The sequence below is a fragment of the Trachemys scripta genome, chromosome 11, assembly GCF_013100865.1.
Source record: "Trachemys scripta elegans isolate TJP31775 chromosome 11, CAS_Tse_1.0, whole genome shotgun sequence".
Classification (NCBI taxonomy): domain Eukaryota; kingdom Metazoa; phylum Chordata; order Testudines; family Emydidae; genus Trachemys; species Trachemys scripta.
In genome coordinates, this window is record NC_048308.1 from 40,480,412 (window position 1) to 40,502,690 (window position 22,279).

The following is a 22,279-nucleotide window of genomic DNA, read 5'->3' on the forward strand; positions in this document are numbered from 1 at the left end:
AAGGTTTGGTCAAATAGGAAATAATTGCAAAGGGAAATTAAGGTGCAGCAAGTGTAGAGGTAACTATTCATATGATGGATTGTGAGGAAGGGACAGAACAAAAATGTTGTAGCTGTGGAGGAAGACACAGCTCAGCATATGGAGGATGTACTGAGGCAAAGCAAGCTAGAAAAATACAAAAAAACTAAAATCATTAATAACTTCTCATAACAATAACTGCTAGGAAACACCTGAAAAGGAAAAAAAGGAGGAAAAAAGAAAACTCAAGATGAGGACAGGGATTAGAAAGCAACAAATTACTGGAAAGAAGGCAATGAATGACATCAGGGTAAAAGCAGATGACGTGCTACTTACAGAAAAAGAGAGACGTTGCATTTATGACTGAAGTCATAAATTATACTTCTCAGACAGGAAAAAAAAACAGAGAAAATGAGAATTATAAGTAAAGCTGCTGAAAAGTACCTATAGGGGAGCAACCTATCAGCAGAATACTTTCCTAAATGAAGGAAGTATTCAAAGTTAAGAGAATGGGTGTGACTATTTTTTAGCTGGAATGCACATAGCATTATAGCACATGAGCAGGAATTAAAGACTCATATTATTGATATGATGACAAAGCCTGGTATAATATGCATACCAGAGACTTGGCCAATACAAAAAACCATGGATGTGGTATAGATAGATATGACAGAGAAATAGGACAGGGCATGGGTATCTGTACCCTTGTTAAGGAGAACCAGAACTACTTTGAAGTAGATGTTAAAAAGCTAAATCTCAAGTATAATGCTGTTGATACACTGACACAAATCAACTCTGCATCTCTCAGACCACATAATGCTTCTAACCCATGCAGAAAACTAGAGGCTACAAAACTGAAAGAATTAATTGCATATGTCACACTCCCATACATTATCTGCAGTGATCTGAACAGATGCAAAAGATTGTGGGGAAGCAGGACAAATGATAAGAATGGAAAATGTCTAGAGGAATTTTTTGAAGATAATGTAGTAATATTAAATAATGGAACACTTACCAGGTTCAATGCGGTGGATGGAAACCTCTCTTGCCTAGACCTGTGAATAGCTTGTAGTAACATAGCAAGCAAATGCTGCTGGGAAATTTACAAAGAGAAGGGAAAGTGACCACTTCCCAATGTTAATTACATATCCAGGAAAAGGAAATAAATACCACCCTCACCTGGAACCTAAAAAAAGCAAATTGCAAACTCTTTAGACACAAAAATGAAGAATATGTGGGCAAGCAGTGTGTAAGTGAGCATATTGAGGAATTCTGTAGTAATATTACCCAGGGAATTATAAAGAGACAGCCTGGCTATCCCTAGGATACCAACTTTAATTAAAGATAGGAAAAGTGTACCGTAGTGGAACAAGGAATGTGACAAGGTAGTTAAAGAAAGGAACAAGGCTTATAAGAAAGCAAAAAACTACATTAACTGGTGAGGAGTTAATTACATATAAAAAAGTAAGGTAGTTGCACAACGGGCTATAAAAAGGACGAAAAGAAAAGCTGGAGGAAATACTGTGGAAAAATAAATAAAGATACCAATACATCAGAGGTATACAAGCAACTTTGGAAAATGAACGGAATAAAGCGTGAAAGCAACACAGTATCAAGACTTGCGGTGAAAAGCCATGGAGAAAATAAGCACCAGCAAAGAACAAGTGACAGAGAGTCCTGTGGCACCTTTAAGACTAACAGATGTATTGGAGCATAAGCTTTCGTGGGTGAATACACTTCGTCAGACGCATGGAAAAAGTGGAAATTCTGACCACCATGTTTCAAAAAGTCAGTAATGACAAGGATCAGAGGATAGAAATTAGGGAAAGGAAAAGAACATCCCTTAATAATAATTCCGAAATGAAGAGCTGGGAGGCAGATGCGGATCTTATTTGAAATGAAAACTTCAGTGTGAGGGAACTCCAAAAAATGAAAATAAGGAGGAAAAGCACTGCCCCAAGCAAGGACAAAATAAGCTTTGAAATGTTCAAACACGTAGGTGACGAAAGCCTGAGGGGTAGCCGTGTTAGTCTGAATCTGTAAAAAGCAACAGAGGGTCCTGTGGCACCTTTAAGACTAACAGAAGTATTGGGAGCATAAGCTTTCGTGGGTAAGAACCTCACTTCTTCAGATGAAAGCCTGAGGGTAGTACTAAAATTATACAATAGCATATGGAGAAAATTGGAAATACCTGAAACATGTCATTATTGTTTCCGTGAGGAAACCAGGCAAGATGCACTGCAGGCCTGAGACATACAGGCCAACTGCCCTCACAGCACGTTTTGGTAAAATGAAGGAAAAACTGGTGACAGAGATTAGTAGCCTACTTAGAAGGAAACAGGCTCATAGATGGAAGTGGGTTCAGAAGAGGTAGGAGTGCAACTGACCACATTGCAAAGACACACACAGAAGAACAAAGAACACATGATAGTGACCTTCCTGGACATAGGAAAAAAACTACGTGTTATGGAGAGAAGGATTATTATATAAACTGAAAACCATGGGTATTGTAGGAAGAACATACACATGGATCAGAGATTTCCTAAGCAAAAGAACTATGCGAGTCCAAGAAGGGAAAGCCTTTTTCCAATGTATATCCCATTACAAATGGAACTCCATATGGGAGCGTCATTAGCTCATTCTTTTTAACATCATGATAAATGATCTTCTAAAGGGAATGAGTGCAGGAATAGGCATCACATTATTTGCTGATGACTGTGCCATATGGACCAAAAGCTGAAACCTTGAAAATGCCACCAAACAAATCAAGTATGTCCTTCAGGGGAAAACAGAAAGAGGAAGAAAAAGTGGGGCTTCAAGTTCTCCATTGATAAAGTTAAGGGAGTGATCTTCACAACACAGAAGATTCAAAAAGTCATAGATTCATAGATTATAGGACTGGAAGGGACCTCGAGAGGTCATCGAGTCCAGTCCCCTGCCCGCATGGCAGGACCAAATACTGTCTAGACCATCCCTGATAGACATTTATCTAACCTACTCTTAAATATCTCCAGAGACGGAGATTCCACAACCTCCCTAGGCAATTTGTTCCAGTGTTTAACCACCCTGACAGTTAGGAACTTTTTCCTAATGTCCAACCTAGACCTCCCTTGCTGCAGTTTAAACCCATTGTTTCTGGTTCTAACCTTAGAGGCTAAGGTGAACAAGTTCTCTCCCTCCTCCTTATGACACCCTTTTAGATACCTGAAAAATTATATTGATATGACTAGCAGATAAGGATAGTGAAAAAGGACAAATTCCTAGCTAGAATATTTGATAACCAGCCCATTTGGATGGAGCTTATTGAAAATATTATAGATAAGTGCAAAGGAAGAATCAACTTACTTAAAAGTACATCTGAAATCTCCTGGAGAGCAGATAAAAAACAAAACCAGTGATAAGGCTATACAGAGTGCTAATCACAACTATTAGCGAGTATGGCTGCCAGGCCCGTAGGTCAGCATCAAAAACAAATCTGAGAAATCTAGACTCTCTCCAAGTTTAGGCATTGTATATAGCATATAGTGCCTTCATTACTGTGCATGTAATGTCTATCATGTTTAGAATGAAGCTCCTAGACTTACCTTTTATGCCAAAGTACTAGGTAGTAGTGATAACACACCGAGCTAATATATACTGATTGCTGAGAATTAAGTGGAGAACGGGTAGGACAAAAACTCAAAAATCCTCCAGGTAAGTAGGGTAAATAAGTGGATAAAAGGAACTCAGTGAAAAGAAAAGCTTGAAAGAGACCACAATCAATAGCTATGGGAATCCATCCCTCTCCCCTTAGATAGACATGGAATTATATAATAAAAGAAACAAAAACAAGAAAAATTATAACAATACATGATATAGCAAATCAATATATCTGTGTCAGCTGAATACTGTAAGTGTACATACAGTACTGTATGTAATGCTGGTTCCAAACAGGAAGGAACGGGGAGAGTGGGAACAGCTTTGTGTACGCCTGCATTCAGACTCAAGAAAGCTATAAGCTAACAGGGATACTGATGGCACTAATCTGGGCCTTAGATGTGGAGTCAGACAGGACAGCCATGGCAGCTGACTCCTTATCAGGGCTGCACGCACTATACAATGGCAAGTCTGACAGCAGAAACAGTATACTTAATGAAATATTACTGCTAACAACTGAATTAGACCATAGTAAAAGCATGGATCCTGGTGCATATAGGAACAGCTGGCAACGAATTGGCCGACAGGCAAAAAATCCTATTAAGCATGAATGAATTGACCTAGAGATCCCCTGTTTAAACTGGAATTTAAACACTTCATCAAAAATGAGCCAAGGAAGGAATGGAAAGAACTGTGGGCACATGAAATGAGGGGGAAAAAATTCCATTAAATATGCCCAATAGTTGAAAATGTTAATGTTATCCAAAGCCCTGAGAGGAAGAGTGAAGTGGCTTTATTCAGAATTTTAACAGGGCATTGTGGATTAAAGTAGTAATCTATTTCTAATCAACAAGCATAAGGATGGACTATAAGAAACATGTAATGTCCAGGGAATGATAGATCATCTCTTATGGAATTGTGAAGACTGGATCAGTGAAAGGAGATATTCATATGGAAAAAAAACTTAGAAACCTTAAAGTAACATTTTTTTCTTTGTAACACCTATACAAAATACAAGGAAAATGGCTAGTCTGCAATTCTTTAAGAATACTGGGAAATCTACAAAATCCAGTGAATGGTGGTCATAGACTCGGGAAGTGAGTCTGCTGCACCACTCCCAAGAAGAAGGGCCAGGGAGAGGACGTTTAGGAAACTGCAGAGAGTGAGAAAGACTCCTGGAGGGAAGAAACAGCAGGAGAGTTTGGAAGGAAGAGCCAGTAGGCAGAGCTCCAGCCAGGGGAGAGAGACAACTGAGTTCTGTTTTGACAGACTGTTTCCAACCTGAGTGGAATGGGTGAAAGGCAAATCAAAGGGACCAGGGAGAAGAACTGCTCAAGCCCCAGAAGGAGGGCTATGGGTTCCATTAGTCAAGAAGGAAGGGTTTGGGTCTAGTGGGCCACTGGAGACTGTGAGCAAGATTAAATAAGTAGATCCCACCCAGGAGGTGTAATTTTATTTGAAATACTGTGGGCTGTGTAGTTCTTAAGAAGCCTAGACCAGGAGGAAACAAAGGCAAGGTGCTTCTCTGGCCATAAGGAGGCAGCTGACCCTATTACATAGAACAACTGAGCTTTACTGAAATATACCAGATCTCAACAGGTAAGCAAAAGCTTAACATTTTTGCAGATTGCAATCCACAGAAACTAAGAGAGAAAGAGGTATTTCATGGTAAGGCATATCTACCTTGATGATACATTCAGAGCATATGCTGGCAGATCCCTTTACAATTGACTTTACTGGGGGTCCATTTCAGCACAGAGGTTCACTTGTATATGATCCACTTGTATATAAGGACTGGGGGCCATAGCGAATCTGAATTACTTTTCTGTCCAGTTGAAAAACCCCATTTGATTAAAGCTATTGTTTATATAACATATTCTTTGAATGCACAAAACTCATATTAATGCAATGTAAAGGCTATTACAGCAATATGACTGGGCCAAACTATACATATGTTGTATTTTCTATCCCTGTTTCTCTGGTTAGAGATATAGTTCAATAAATAACTGTTTATGTACTAAAGTCCATACCATCCTATATCCAGAATGTGTAACATAGTTGACTTAACATTGCACTAGGAACCTTAACATTTGCATTTCTTGACTTTTTATCCTAAAGCAGGCAACATCATTATAGAAAGAATCAATTACAATTGAATTGTCTTGTTTTATTTAAAAAAGTTAATATGCACAATATTAATAATTAAATGGTTCTAATTAGGCTTTAAATGAATTCACAGCTCATTAATGTGAATGGGAAGAACAACTTTCCTCACTGAGATGAATGGGGTGGGGCAGAAGTCCAGTCTTCACTCTTCCCATTTTACCAGAGAGTTTTCTACAAGTCTAGGTTAGTGGAAGAAATGCACGTCCATTTTCTTTGGAAATGAGACAACCAAATTTCATTTTTAAGTTTAACTTTAACACTTACAGAATGCAACAAAACTGTGGAGAAACCCTAAAAACTTGTGAGATTCTCCAGTTTTTACAACCTCAATTTTCTCTTATCCTGGCTAGTTAGAGAATTTTGCTGGGTATATTTCAGTCAGCCAGTTGCAATCACCCTTGTGAAAGTTGCTTCAGCAACAAAGAACAGCAGCCACTGTCCCACAGTGCCTTTGGGCAAGGCAGGGAAAATGCCTAATGATCTCACAAAAGGGGAAGGCTTTGTTAGGCTGTGCTGGAAAAATATTAGTGACTTCTTACTGAGCATGCTCCCAAACATAGCATGGAAGCTTATAACCATCTAGCCAGATATTAGAAGTTTGCTTATTTCAAATACTGTGCTCACTGTGCCTTGAAAAGGAGAGAGAAATGCATGTGATGGGAATTGTAGGTCAATATTAGTACATTATGTGAACGAGAGGTGTATCGGCTTCTATTAATTCTCTTTGCAGTCCTGCAGAATCTCTTTGCAGTTTTGGTATGTTCTGGAGTAATCCTGAAACATGCTAGTCTTAGGCTTGGTCTACACTACCCCCCTAATTCGAACTAAGGTACGCAACTTCAGCTACGTGAATAACGTAGCTGAAGTTCGAAGTACCTTAGTTCGAATTAGTTCGAACTTACCTTGGTCCACACGCGGCAGGCAGGCTCCCCCGTCGACTCCGCGGTACTCCTCTCGGCGAGCTGGAGTACCGCAGTCGACGGCGAGCACTTCCGGGTTCGACTTATCGCGTCCAGACTAGACGCGATAAGTCGAACCCAGAAGTTCGATTTCCAGCCGTCGAACTAGCGGGTAAGTGTAGCCAAGGCCTTATACTGGTGGCAGGCCTTATGCTGAGTAAAAAGCATGTTAGGATTAGAAATAGTATTTTATTTTTTCTGGATACAAATAAAGAGACTGATTATAAAATGTTGTTATATAACCCAAAGATGATTAAAGTACAATGAAGTGATTTAAGTTTTGCAGTGTTGCCAACTCAGGATTTTATCATGAGTCTTGAGAAACTTCATTTTTTTAAACCGTCCTAATATTCTGGGGTTTATCTGACCTGACTGTGCACAAAAGTGTAAATTAGAATTTTCATGCCAAACCTGTGCACCTTCATACTTTAAGTATTCTTAAACAAGGATGAAATCAATCTTTCCGCATCGGTTTTATCATCCTACCTGCTGTGGTTTTTGTGCAGCAAACAAAGTCACGAAGCAAGTAATGGGCTCAGTTCGACCCCTCAATATTAATCAACAGGGAAAATGAAAGTACTACACTACCAAGGTCTTTGGAGGTCTCTTGGACCCCAAACAAGTACAAAAATTTAAATAAAACACAATAGGCAAACCACTGTCTCTTAGACTCAGACTTTAAGGCCAGATGGGACCATCATGATCATCTAGTTTGATCTCCTGCACATTGCAAGCCACAGATCACCACCTATCCAATCCTGTAATAGGCCCATAATCTCTGGCTGAGTTACTGTAGTCCTCAAATCATGATTTAAAGACTTCAAGTTACAGAGACTCCACCAATTACATTAGTTTAAAGCTGAAAGTGACCCATGCCCCATGGTTCAGAGGAAGGCGAAACCCCTCCGGGATCTCTGCCAATCTGACTTGGGGGAAAATTCCTTCCTGACCCCAAATATGGTGATCAGTTAGACCTTAAGCATGTGGGCAAGACCCACCAGCAAGACCCCAAACACATACAAATATTTAAATAAAACGTAATAGTCAAACCATTTTCTCTTCTTTCTTTAAGTATTCTCAAGCTATGATGAGGACAACCAGTCAGTATTGGTTTTGTCTGTATAGCGGTTGTACTTTTAGTGTAGCAAAAATGTCACTCAAAAGATATTGGTGTCAGTTAGATCCCAAATTAATTACTGTATGTATTCCAGCATCAGATAGAAATGACGACGATAAAAAATATGGTTTTTGTTTTTTTCCAAAATGCACCAAAAGGATCTCAGGGGACTGTGAGATGTCTGAGAACACTTGCCTCATGTATCATACAATTGTTCAGCCAATTGAGTTTCTTTGAAGATAACGTTGTCAAACAATCTCTGGGACACCTATACTTGCTATGAAGAGCTTCTGGGGAAGCCACAATTGTCAGATACGTTTTCTGGCAAGCCCACACTTGACAGCTACTGTTGCGGGGGCAAAGACTCGTTGCACTCTGCATGTCTGAATGCATACCGTGTTTGGATTTTGTTGAATTACACACAGCATAATAAATCCCTGAGTAATAAATCTCAGCGACCTGGATACCAAAATGGTGAAGCCACTGGTGCAGGTAAGGAACATTGCAGCTGTGCCTCAGGGTTCCAGAGAAGCAGCATCTAGTGTGCTGGGTACTGAACAGAGCCTAAGAAACCAGAAGATGTTACGTCTGTTTCAGAGAATGACAGAAAAACACATCAAAAAATGTTCAAAGTAAAACCCCAAACAAAGTAAAACCTGTGTATGTTCAGAACATGTCACCTATTTGCGCCATTTGTTCATAGTAGTAGACCATTTACTGCCACTTTGCTGTGCTACCTAGTTTCATTGTCTAAACCTGGGGTCAATTAGACCTCAACACCTGTATAGTTATAGCATTTTTAAAATGTGTTTGATCATGGGGCCTCTCTCTTTCTCTTCTTAAATCGGGGTTTTCCCTCTTCATGACTTGACCTTCTGGCCAGGTCACTAATATAATCCTCCCCTTCTAGGGTAACAGTCTTTCCAGGCCAGCTGTCCGGTGGCATTTCCAGTGCTCCTGTGCCTGCTAGGGGAACCCCCTGCCTACCACACTGGGTTCCATTCCAGGGACCCCCATAACAAGCAACCAAGATCTGCACAGTCCTACCCCCTACTTCTGTTTCCCTGTGCTTCTTCCTACCTTGCCCTCCGGTTTTCTTTCACCACAACTCTTCTGGGGTTGACCCTTCTTCCAGGGCTAGAACCACAATGCTTATTCTCCCTCTTGGGTTTTCTCCTCCCCTTCTCTCTGCTCCCAGAGAGTTGCTGCAGACTCTCCCCCTGCAGGCCCCTTCCTCTGCAAACACTTCCCAGGCACTTTTGCTGACAGTATGAAGGAATTAATGGGCAAATTATTCAGTGATGCCATTGGGACAGGGGTAAAGTACAGTACCGAAGACACAGGGTATGTCTACACTCTAATTAAACACATGCAGCTGACCCGCGTCAGCAGACTCGGGCTCATGAGGCTCGGGCTGCATAACTGCAGTGTAGACGTTCGGGCTCAGCCTGGAGCCTGGGTTCTGTGACCCCATGAGGGGAGAGGGTCTCAGGAACCTGAGCTCCAGCCTGAGCCCAAACGTCTACACCACAACTTTACAGCCTTGCAGCCCAGGTCAGCTGCAGGTGTTTAATTGCAGCATAGATATACCCAAAGGGCCCCTCTTTTACCCCTGTAAGACACAAAGTAACTTGTAAGGAGGAGTTATTTTAACTTCCGATTTTCTTTCAGGATTCCCATTTTATAGAGATCAGAAATAACTGCATGATGGCAGCAATAGAAATTATATTTTTTATGAAATAAAATATTTAAATTACAAAATAAAGGGGGTACAGAGTCAAAACACATTAAAGGAGAAGCAATTGTGTTTTTTGTACACCTGAAACTTACACCGGAATAACACAGCAATTAGGACTGTCTACTAATTACTTTTGGGTATTGACATTTTTCTTAAAGTTTTCAAACAGCCAAAAGCCATTTTTTTCCAAGCTAAATGTTTGAGCTTGTTTTTTCAATGAAAACCCAAAAACTTTCATTAAAAATTGACATTTCCCTTGCAAATATCAGTTTAGATGAAAAAGACATTTTTCTTAAAAAAAGAAAAAAAATTAATGAAAAATTTCAACCAACTCTACTTTTTATAACTATACCCCCAACCTTCAGTTCCATGGATAGGCTGTGCATGCAGCCCTAACAATTACTATTTTTAAGTGGTTCTAGGACACCAGATAAGTGCTCCATGAGAACAGGCACCTGCAAGAGGCAATTCGCAAAGGAGAATTCTATATAGGAGACCACTTTGCATGCAGGGACCTAAACTCATATCATTTTAACTTCTGAAACACTAACATTCACCTGTTGGCCACTCCACTCACGAGGCTTATAACCAAAGTGCAAACAAAACCTTACTCGTAATAGTGCTAAAGGAGGCTAGAGAAAATGTCTCAACTTGCTTAGTTAATTTGTGATAATACCTTGAGCTTCCTTTCTGAAAAGTAAGCTTTATATATACAAGTCACTGAAATACAAAGGAAAGCAGCAGATATAGGTATGTACTTGTACCAAGATAACACACTTGCGTTTTTAGATCATTTTCAGCCAAATAGTTCCCATAACACTTTACAAAAAATTAATTGATATTTTAGGATGGGAAATTTAGCATGTTGAACATATTTCTAGTAAGATGTATGTGTATCCCCCTTAGCACTTTACTTGTATACTGTATCCCTTTTCTCCTCCCTCTGGTCTGAGACAGTACATTCTTAAGACAGAGACAGTGTGTTTTATTTGGGAGCACATTTTGGATGCCAGCATGGACTAAATCAATATCTGCATATTGTGTGTATATGTGCTAGTGAAATGACGTGAAGCCAGTCATATGACAAACATTGCATTTATTATGCTCTTTTGACTACCTCATCTGCACTCTGCCCACGGGGCCTACTTCTAACAATCCACGAGCATCTTAAGGCAGCTGCAATTAACATGTTCCATAAAAATATTTCCCTGAAATATGGAGCTTCCCCTCAACACAACCCCTAGTCAATGACAGGTTCAAATTTGATATCTTAACCATGAAGGTAAAAAAATAGCATATAATTGAAAACTGAAGATTACCAGCTTTCAAATGAAACTACTTGTGTCCCTCTCACTTGTCAATATATGAAACCTAAAATCATATTTAGCAGGAAAGTACACTGTTTTTTGGGATAATTTAATCTATCCTCCAAAGGTGTACAAATGACTCAAGAGAAACTGGTTTTGCAGACAGAAAGACATGAAAAATGTTGTTTGCAGCATTGTTGTAGCCGTGTCGGCCCCAAGATACGAGAGAGACAAGGTAGGTGAGAGAATAACTTTTATTGAACCCACTTCTGTTGGTGGACAGGACAAGCTTTCAAGCTTCACAGAGCTCTTCCTCAGGTCTGGAGAAGGTAGTAGAGTGTCCAAACTAAATACAAGGTGGGACAGATTGTTAAGCAGAGGTTCTCTCACGTAGGAGACTACTTAAAATGAAGTGGAAAAATGCACCATGAAACTAACAATATAATCAATGATATTTTAATCCAGATGACCTGAACTCCCTCAGACTTCCACCACAACTTCAACCACCACTACCCATCCAATGAACTCTCTGGAATACTCCCACTCTAGCATCAACTTCCTGGACACCACAATCAGCTTCAGCAATGGAACACTACATACAACTATATACAAGAAACCCATGGATCACCATACTAATTGCCACACATCCAGTGACCACCCCAGATACACTAAGATATTTTATGTACAGACAGGCACTCTATTTGCTCCAAAGAGGAAGTCTGGGATACACACCAAAACTCACTAGAAATCACCTCCACCAAACAAGGACTCGCCCACCAGAGAAGTAGATCATATCATGGAATGGCCACCCAAATACCCTGGGAGAACCTGCTTCAATACAGAAAAAAACCCACTGACAGCACACCTCTAAGTTGTCACCCACCACCCCAAACTAAAACCCATACGGGGTATCAAATAATTACAATCCATACTTGATAGGGGCCACTTCCTGAAAGAAATCTTTCCCAAACCTCCTCTTGTAGCCTTCAAACAACTGCACACCAACCTGCCAAGCACATCATCAGAAGCAAGTTTCCCACAAACCAGGACATACCAATTCAAAGTGGAACCAAACCCTACCAGCACAACAGACAAAACCTGCAAGCCTGCACACAAAAACTGCTACGAGTATTAATTACTCCCCCCGCAAAACACACCTTTCAGGATCCATGGGTCCTACACATGCCTATCACAACATGGGGTGTACCTCATTCAGTGTATCAAATACCCCAACAACTACTATGTGGGTGAAACCACACAATCACTAAGCTCTCAAATGAACTCTCTCAGAAAAAATGATAAGAGACATAAAAGACAAAAACACCCCATTACCTGTCGGTGTACACTTTTCACAAAGCAATCACTCCATGTCTGACCTCTCAGTCCTAATCCTCAAAAGAAACCTGCAGAGAGAGCCTGGGAATTTAAATTAATAACTCTGCTGTACTCTAAAAAAACATGGACCTAACGGAGACACTGGCTGTATGACTCATTACAACAATTTGTAACACGCACTACTGCCTGCTAACCCTTAATTACCCACTTCATTCTAAGTTGTCTCCTATAGCATGCATGAACCCCTTATGCCTAACTATCTGTCCCAACTTCTATTTAATTTGGACACATTGGTTACCTTCCCCAGACCTGAAGAAGAGCCTGAAAGCTTGCCCCTTCCACAAACAGAAGTTGGCTCAATAAGAGATATTACCTCATGAAAATATTAATATTTTAACAATACTTGAAAATATTTTTTCTTTGCAACGAGGCACATACAGAGTACATGATGGTGCGGAAGAGGTTTGACTGACAATTATTTGGGATGGTCTGCATTACTCTGTGTCAGACACAAATGGTTTATTCAGGCCATCCCAAACATGTCAATAAGACTTCTAATATAAGAGAATACATAATAGTTATACGTTCGGCATACACAAACCAATGAAATATCACCACCTCGGGGGTGAAATGTGACATCAGCTTAACAGTGTAAAGCAACTAATTAAAACTCCAAGGATAATTTTAGGCAGGTAGAATATAACTAGCCAATATGGAAATTGGTTAGGATGATGTGGATCAAAGTCCCTTCTGCAAGTACTACACGGAATTTTTAAAGACCACCAACTACCAGGATCTCTGTTTTACATGCCACTCTTAGGAGGGCAGCTCCAGCAGTAGAACCACTCAACTGTGCTACAAGGTTTTGTTTTTAAAACATAATGGCAGCTCTACAGTAATCAGCTAAGTGGAAACAACTAAGGCCTTGTCTACACTACCAGGATAAGTTGACCTAAGTTATGCTACTCCAGCTATGACTATGTGAATAATGTAGCTGGAGTTGATGTAGCTTAGGTCGACTTACTGTGGTGTCTACACCACACTGCATTGACAGGAGACACTCTCCTGTCAACTTACCTTATTCTTCTCGGGGAGCTGGAGTACCGGAGTCGACTGGAGAGTGCTCTGTGGTCAATTTAGCAGGTCTTCACTAGACCCTCTAAATCGACCCTGCTGCATCGATTGCAGCAGCATCGATCCCTGGTAAGCGTAGACATGGTCTTAGTAATTCAATGTGCTGTTAACCAAAAAAACTGGAATTGTAAATTAGGCACATTTAGAAAACAGTGGAATGTATTAACATAACTCTACAAAAAGCTTCTAGGTTAATTACCAGCCCAGTTCAATTCTACCAGCGAAGTCACATAAGTACTAAAATACATGCTCTTTATAAAGCAAATTGACATATTCCTTCAAGAGTCTCCATAAACTGTTATAGTTGCTATATAGCACATGAAGTTTTCCCATGATTTCTGGAAAATACAAAGCAAATATTGTTGCTAGATAGTCTTTATTTTCCTTTAACAAAAAACACAAAGGCACAAAATTAACTTATATATTGTCATTATTATACAGGTATAAATAACGCTCAGTATTCAAGTACAGTCAAGTAGAGACTTCCTATACCTTATGTAAACACAAACTAATTTTGTATATCATGTGCCTTCGGCCCATCTGCACACAGGTAATGCCAAAGGAGTTACAATACAGCTTAGTGCTGTTTAACTGCATTCTGTCAAAAAAGTTCAGACAATGACTAAGCTGTTACAGTTATGACCCTTTCACACTGCTTAAGCTGAATGCCTAAAGACATTTTAGCCTGTAAACATCTAGATATTTAAAGTCATTCAATCAATTTTAATGGGTAAACATTAAAAAAAATCCTAAAAGTTCACAAAACCAAAACTCCACTAGATAAGTTGTTGCTAATTACTGCAGCTTATGTTCAATACCTAAAACTTAGTATGCATTTGGTTAAGTGTATGGAAAATAACCCTGTAGGTAAATTTTAGTTTTCAAATATACAAAACTAAGCTAAAGCGACCTGTGATTGTGTTAGACTTCAACCAACTATACATTCTGCAGTGCATTAGCTCACTGAAAGAATACATGCTTAATTTTCAATATCCAGTAGTGCACATAGCTTCGACGTACTGTGGTAGTGAGGCAGTCTGAGCTCAAGAGAGATTTTAATTTGTACCATTTTCAAAAAGCCCACCTGAAGAGTAACAACTGGCATGAACAAAGCTAAGGCACTTGAAGTACTTATTCTGCTTCTGGGACAGACTCATCACTTTGTTCAGTTGGAACAGCGGAATCGATTTTTGTAACTGAAGGTTCAGTTTCATTTGTTGTTTCTTCTTTCACAGCCTCTTCAGATAATTCAACCCCTTGCTGCTCAGTACTCGATGCCTCACCATCTATCTGGTCTGCCTCAATAATATGTGTAATTTGTTCTATGGGTTCTGAGAAAAAAAATGATTAAATTAATCATTTGATCACTTCCAGAAATACTGAATACACAGTTAACGTAAGGAAGTGTGGGACTTAGACTTGAACATTTTCTAAATCACAGGTTTAGGGTACTGTCACTGTATAGAAGTTCTTTATAAATACCAGGACCAACCTGCAGTGGGTTGATATTTCTCTAATGGTAAGGCCAAAAGTAAGAATTTGCAGAGGTTGTTTTTTTTTTGGGGGTGGGGGGGGAGAGAAAAGTAGACAATGGGAGGAAGAGATATTGAAAATTCAAAGCTATCAAGGTAGGCATTTATATATTCTAGCACATTTGATACAAGATTACACACAAGAATGTTATTATAAATTGCGAATTTAAGTGCTCAAAAATTAAGTATCAGAGTTAAGGTTTCCTATGCAACCTTAATTTAGTACCCTTGTGCATATGCATTATGATATAGTCTTTAATTACATATTCACATACCATTTTTTCCACAGGACCCCTGCCTCATTTCATGGACAGGACAGCCCAACTCTGGAACTAAATCAGAGCTGGGCAATGAAGGAGGCTGTTTGTAGGACCCTTTGCAGCTTCTGCAAGAGATGAGGCAGCTCAACTGGAGCTGACTAGGATCTGATTTTTATGTGTTCACATACCATTTTTTCCACAGGACCCCTGCCTCATCTCTTGCAGAAGCTAGGTGGTGTGTAATATTTATAGTACTGGAGGCAGGGGGGTTTAGGCCTGCCTATAACTATAGGCCCAACCCCTCAACAACGGGGGAGGAACCAATGAGCCCAGACTACAGTTGATTTCTGGGGACAACAAATGAAAAAACAGGCATGAGAGTGAGATCAGAGGTAAAGAATAAGAGATCCAGAGGGGGACACAAAGCAGAGAACCCCAGACAGCATCCACTGCTTCTCTAAGGAATTTAGGAAGTCAGTGGACACTGCCCAGAGGAACTCTGCCCAAAGACGTAAGCAGAAAAGGGACCGAAAATAGGCCCCATGGTCACAGAACACCCCTCTGTCTAGCTTCCTCCTCCTGGAATGATGGATGGCCAGCTTGGCCAGCACCAGGAGGAGGTTGATGAGGAGGTCCTGCAACTTTGTTGGGCCCCGGATGCGGTGTGCATAGATCAGGAGGTGTAGGAAAAAATGTGGCCAGAACCGGCTCCTCCAGAGCCTCTTGCTGAGGAAGAGGGGCTGCAACCTGATGTGCACCAGGGTCTCCTCGTTGCAGAAGGGGCAGGCATCAGGGGATTTCGTGAACTGCACCACGTACATGCCTGTGCTCACAGCTCTGTGGAGGAGCCACCAAATGATATCCCTGGCAGGCTGTGGGACCAGACTGAAATATAGACTGGCCTGCCAGGGTTCCTAACCCTCCTCTGGTGGCAGCAGGTCCTGCCACTTGGTGTCAGGGCAGGACACAAAGGTGAGAATGTGGATAGTATGAAGCATGAGCACATACAGATGTTCTCTGGGCAGGGTTCGGAGGCAGACTAGCTGGACGCTGTGCAGTTGGCTCAGGTAGCATGTTGGGAATGGCTGGGGAGGCTTGCAGGATAAGGGTCCAATGATGAGTTTTGGAGGGGCAGAGGTGAAGGATGGGAGGGAAGCACCCTCCTGCAGGACTCGCTCGAGAAAAGCGAGAGAAGCCGGAAGCAAGGCTGCTCTTAGCTCCTGGAGTGCACATCAGGTGATGTGCAGGATGAAAAGCCCCATGCACTGGCCTACGGTTGCAGGGTCCACCTAGCCCCTCTGATCAGAGTCCAGGTGTGTAATGAATGAGGCGGGGATGCAGGAAGAGAAAGGGTGGTGTCTCAGTTAAGAATGCTGCTCTGGAAAACACTGCATTCTATCCCTGCCTCTACACAAAGTTCCTGTGTGGTGCTAGGCAAGTCACTTAAACGAACTTTTCACAGGTGGTTACTAATTTTGTGTGCTTTATTTTCTGTATGCACAACCTGAGATCCAGATTTGAGTCTGATTTGCAAGAAGACTGAGCACTCATAGCTGCAACTGAAGTCACAGCTGTACTCTGATCATATGAACTGTTAAGTACTCTGAAAAATCAGATCCTAGTCAGCTCAAGTTGAGCACTGAAAGTTAAGGTCAGAAGTGTCCACTAATCGCCAAGCTTCCCATCTGTAAAATGGGGATATCACTTCCCTCTCATCTCTCACAGATGTTATGAAGATACATTAATGTTTGTGATGTACACAGATACTACAGTGATGAGCACCACAGAACGGCCCCCCGAGCAAATTAATAATTTTGTCTTCAGAGGAGAGTTTCAATACCGCGCAGTAAAGGCATGGGGACACTAACTGAACAATGAGGAGGAAACAAAATATTTAATACTTCTCATTAGCTGGGCATCATTTAACCTGCACATTGAATGAGGCAGGGGTCCTCTGGAAAAAACTATATGTGATCATATAATAAGGCTTTCACAAGGGAGCAAATTAAAGTTGGACAGACAACCTTAATTTTGGCATTTCCTAACTTCTGAGTGCTCAACTTTGCAACCTTAATATTCTTTTAATGTAGTTTTTTTAAAATATAATTTACTAGGTCTTTAAGAAAGCAAACTATAAAAAACAAATTCCATTATATGGCATCATACTGACACTCATGAGGTTCACCAGCAGCGTTGGAATCTTTAAAGCCACCACACTGATCTCTGCCACTTGAGCAAATGTTGTAAATGGTAGCAGTAGAAGGCTGTCATCCTCTACATGGATCAGCACCAGAGTGGTAAGTCATACTGATGGGGGGTTCACAGATATTTGCTGACCACAAAGGAATGGGGAGATTCAGGCATCTTGGATTCCATTCCAGGGTCTAGAGGGGAGTGTGGTCTAGTGGGCACAGGCTTTTGCACATTCCCTCCAATTTGACTCCTTCTGCTCTGTCCCTCTAACCAGTCCCTGTCTAGTCTCTTCCCCACCCATCTCATCATCCCAGCCTCATCTCATTGTCTAATGAGTCTAAGACTCCACTCCTCAGGCTTCTCATCCCAACCAGTTTCCTGGCCCAGTCTGTTTCATCTCCCAGTTCCTCATTCAATCTGTCTCTCCGCTCCTCCTTGGCCTCTAGTCCTTCCCGCCCGCACTGGTTTCCCAGTCCCAATTATTCTCCCCAGACTCCTCATCTAGTCTGTCTCTCTTATCCCCACCCCACCCCCTGGCTCCTTGTCCCAGTCTCAGTCTCCCAACTCCCAGTCAGATTTTCTTCCATACCTTACTTCAGTCCCTGTCTCAGACTCCTTGTTTCAATCTACTCCTTTCTTTGCCCAGTTCTTATCCTCTCTGCATTCAAGTCAGGTAGCTTTCTCCTCCATGGGCTCTGGCCCCAGGGTGGGTGGGAGTGCCATTGAAAGCACAGGAGAGACACCCTTCCCCTGCTATCAGTTCCAGTGCCCCGCCGCAACGTAGCCTGGAGATTTTAGCAGCGCCACCAAGAAGTCTGAGCACGTGTGAACTGCAATTTTTCAAAAGCTTATAGCAGCCAAATTTGGGTGGATTTTCAAAGGGAAAGCAAAAGGCACATTCTTGATACAGAGACCACTCCCCTGCCAAATTTCAAGCCCCTAAACTGAAGCATAGGGGCACACTAGAGGTCTCAAAAGAAGATTCCAAGCATGTGAAAAGGTAAGTAAAAAGTAAGTTTTTATCATTTAAAAATAATTCTGGCAAAGGGCTGAACTGTTTGGGCTGAAACTTTCAAAAAAAATATTCAACCTGAGGAAACGCTATGCATAAAAAAATTCAGCATAAATGCTTAAAAGTTGGCAAAGTTATATGCAACTAAAAACAGGGTCTTATAACAGCTCCACCTATTATATAACAAACTCTGATGTTTAAAGCTTTCATGTGCAAATACAAGGATTTAATTTTACATTATAACAAATTGGTTATGATTAATGTAAATGTCTAAAGTCATTTAGATCTCAGTAACACAATTTAAATGCTAGTAAAAGCTGTAATTATAGACGGCTAAAACTCTGAAAATGAAATTGAAAAGGACAAAATATTACAATGCAAATATCTTATTTAGTTGAAGTCTTTGAGTATTAGCAATTAGTCTTGATTGATTTAATTGAAGGAAAATACACCTACATATATCGGCCTTCCACACAACTGTTGTAGATTGCTTAAGACAGATTTTAATATGTCAAAGCCATTACCATATTATAGCACTCTTAACAAAAAACCTGATTCCAACAGCCATGCATTTCTTAACATCCTTGCTCAGCGTTTAGTATTAAACAAAAACATGTAAACAGAGCCTTCTTCACAGTCAGCTAATGAAGTCAACTGTCCTACCTTTGTGGTAGGGAATGTTTCCCCCAACAACCAGCGAGCTCACAATATTATGATTTCAGTTTGACTAAGGTGGTAGGCATCTGTTATGAGGGAGTTCACAAAAATCATGTAATAAGTAAATACCAAGTGGAAAGGAATCCCCCTATGACCTAACGTGCAACTAGTTATTTTTTAAGAAGCTGTGGTAGCAACACATGAAACCAGATTCTTAGATTTTGAGTGTGGGGAGGAACAGCCGGAGGAAGGAGAGGGGAAAAAGGAGAGAACAGAGAAACAACCTATTGCCTAGTCTCTCAAATTCTGAAGCAAGAGGCTTTTGTAACACTTCTGCAGCAGTGATGGCATCCAGCCACCTGTAATTCTACACTCAAGGAATCCACCACTAGCAGCAGAATTTCAAGAACTCTGGCTTTTCATAACTCTGTTCACAAAGGCTTAGAAGCAAGGGAATTTAAACCTTTCTGAACTAGAAAAATCAGTATATGATTAAATGGTTTCAAATTCAAAAATTCTCTGAAAACCTGGGTTATCAAAAGTGAAACAAGTTTATTTAATTCAATTCAACCTAGCACTCCACAGGATGTCAATTCTGTATGACAAGAATGGAGCAGCAGAATTACAGTTCAGGGATATACATAAAAGATATGTGAACAAGTTACTGTATACAAAAGCTTTTCTGCATTGTACAGTGCTTTATCTGGTATTAACAGTATTTCACTCTAAATAATAAAGGTCATCCAAAAAGTTTCAAGTTCGAGTCCGGGGATGCATATGTCTAAGGCCTGGTCCACACTAACCCCCCACTTCGGACTAAGGTACGCAAATTCAGCTACGTTAATAATGTAGCTGAATTCGAAGTACCTTAGTCCGAACTTACCGCGGGTCCAGACACGGCAGGCAGGCTCCCCCGTCGATGCCGCGTACTCCTCTCGCTGAGCTGGAGTACCGGCGTTGACGGCAAGCACTTCCGGGATCGATTTATCGCGTCTAGACAAGACTCGATAAATCGATCCCAGAAGATCGACTGCCTGCCGCCGAACCAGGAAATAAGTGTAGACCTACCCTTACTCACTAAGAGTGAAGTGTGACACAGGAAGGTAATATTTTAAAGTTTTCATCTAGTTACACACAAAGCAAAATGTCTATTTTCAACGCAGAATGCCAGGTTTCAGTTTTATAGACCACGTGACATCAGCATTGTGTCATGTAGTCAACTCCATGGTGTCACATTTAGATTGACTGGCAAACCTCATACTACCAAAGTGCACATTTTGGGGAGCTGTATGGAGTCTCTTTATTAAGTGAATTTTAAATGTTCAGAAGAACCAACCACTGGTTAAATAAGGATTACTGGGTTAAATCAACTCTTCAACTCCCAGCTTTAAAGAGTCTCATGCCCTGACTTGCAAACTACAGAACTTCTACTAGTAGTAAAAGCATGAGGGGCAGTGCATGCGTCACCTAGCTTGAAAACATTCTGAAACAGAGGCATAACACTAACACTAACACATACCCCAACCTTCTAATCATTTCTTTAGTAGTTCCTTCCACTGACAGAAGTTATCTCAGAACCTTCATTTGCTCTTTTGCATTGGGCATACTCATTTTTATTTTTATTATTCTTGGTACAATGCAGGATAGCTTAGGAGTTGACAAAAGCAACCAAAGGTCTTAAAGTAACTCAAGTTTTTGACCTTATATGAATTTTCTCAAAGGCTAGGTTTTCTTCTCCACTGTAGCAGACCCAGTGAAATAATCTGACTTTTAAAAATGTGTACTAGTGAGGTTTGCACTTTCCAGTGTCTCAAATACCTGCCTGAGGGATATTTGTCTCACAGGTATTCCGTGTGCATGGCTTTTATACCATGAGGAAGGAAGGAATACATGCATTTTAGTTTTTCTTGAAGGAGAAAGCCTAACATTTACACAGCAATTGCATCCATATGCCCTTTGCGGTTTTGCCAAAGAGGTAGATGAGAGCTCCTCAGCAAGTCAGACTGAACTGAGTAAAAGGGTCAACAACTTAGGACATTTTTACACTGAAAAAAGTCATATTAGAAGTAATTGAATCCAAGAAAAGCTGATTCATCTCCTCAGTCCTCTATGCCAGAGTCAGGAGGTCTGAAGAAAAAAAGCATATAAGACATTTGGAGGCAGAAATACTATTCTTCCAAAGAAAATGTCTTACGGGTTTAAGAAATGGTGCCCTAGTGCTATTCTCTTACAGAGCTAGAGGATGTTAAGCCTTACTGGTTAAGAGACAAGCCAATTCTTTGCCAACAAAGTTTGCTTTCAGATCTGGTTTCTTGATCAGTCATTCTGAGCGGTCATTCAAACCAAGCTAGATTTATTCCCCTATAGTAGTTATTATGTCTCTGCTGCAAGTATCTCAAAAAACATATCTGACATTTGAACCAGTCTCTATTCTTCTGGAGCATCTGGTAGGTAGCCAAACAATGAGGTCAGCACTTAGTCTTAGAAACATGCATGGTTGTCTGCTGAACTTCAGTCTACATTTCTGAATCTCCCTTTTGAAGGGTAGGACTTTTTTTACAGGTAAAATAGACGAGCCAGGAAAAATAAAGATATCCGATCATCTGCCACATTGGCCTATCTCCTGGCCTGCCCCAACTGCCATTAAAAAAAACTTTGAGCATCTTTTTGTTTCTAGTAGTCACCTCATGGAAGAGGTGACTGGTGGAAGAACCCTTCATGTTGGGGATCTCAAAACATCAGATACCTAAACCATTGTCAGATCAGCAGTTTAGGAAGGGTCATATGTGCAGTCATCCTCTCCTGCTTGATGTGCAGTGAGGACTGTGCCTGCCTACCGTTAGCTGCCCTGCGGCAGCGAAGACATCCTTTTCGCTATACTGCCTGTGGGGGCTTTGGTGTCTGGGGACTCCCTATCCCCTTTGCAGTGAGGCAGGATTTCTGTACTTTGGCAGTGAATTGTATGGGATGTGCTCATGTGTGGGTGTGTATACAGATTTTTGAATTTAATGGTTTTTATTCCACTTTTGATATGCAAGAAAACCAATAAAATCTCTATGGGGGAAAAAAAATCAGTCTTAAGATAGGATAGGGGATCTAGAGCTCATATGAAACTCCTTGACTTTCTCTACCTTTCTGGATTATTTGTTCCAATATTTTCCAGCACTGCAATCACCTTTGATTGATAGGTCTTGGAAGTTAAAGTTTACATTGAG

At 40.8% G+C, this 22,279-nt stretch overlaps 1 protein-coding gene across 5 annotated transcripts in view; it reads right to left on the minus strand.

Annotated features, from left to right (window-relative positions):
• Positions 1-13,767: 13,767 nt before the first annotated feature.
• Positions 13,768-22,279, minus strand: part of LNPK (lunapark, ER junction formation factor) — a 69,762-nt gene continuing 61,250 nt past the window's right edge. For 4 of the 5 annotated variants that reach the window (XM_034785429.1, XM_034785430.1, XM_034785427.1 and 1 more), the window contains one exon: positions 13,768-14,741. In XM_034785429.1, coding sequence (XP_034641320.1) covers positions 14,542-14,741 — 200 coding nt within the window. In that variant the 3' untranslated portion in view covers positions 13,768-14,541. The remainder of the gene's footprint in view (positions 14,742-22,279) is intronic. The other variant, XM_034785428.1, reaches the window with a different exon arrangement.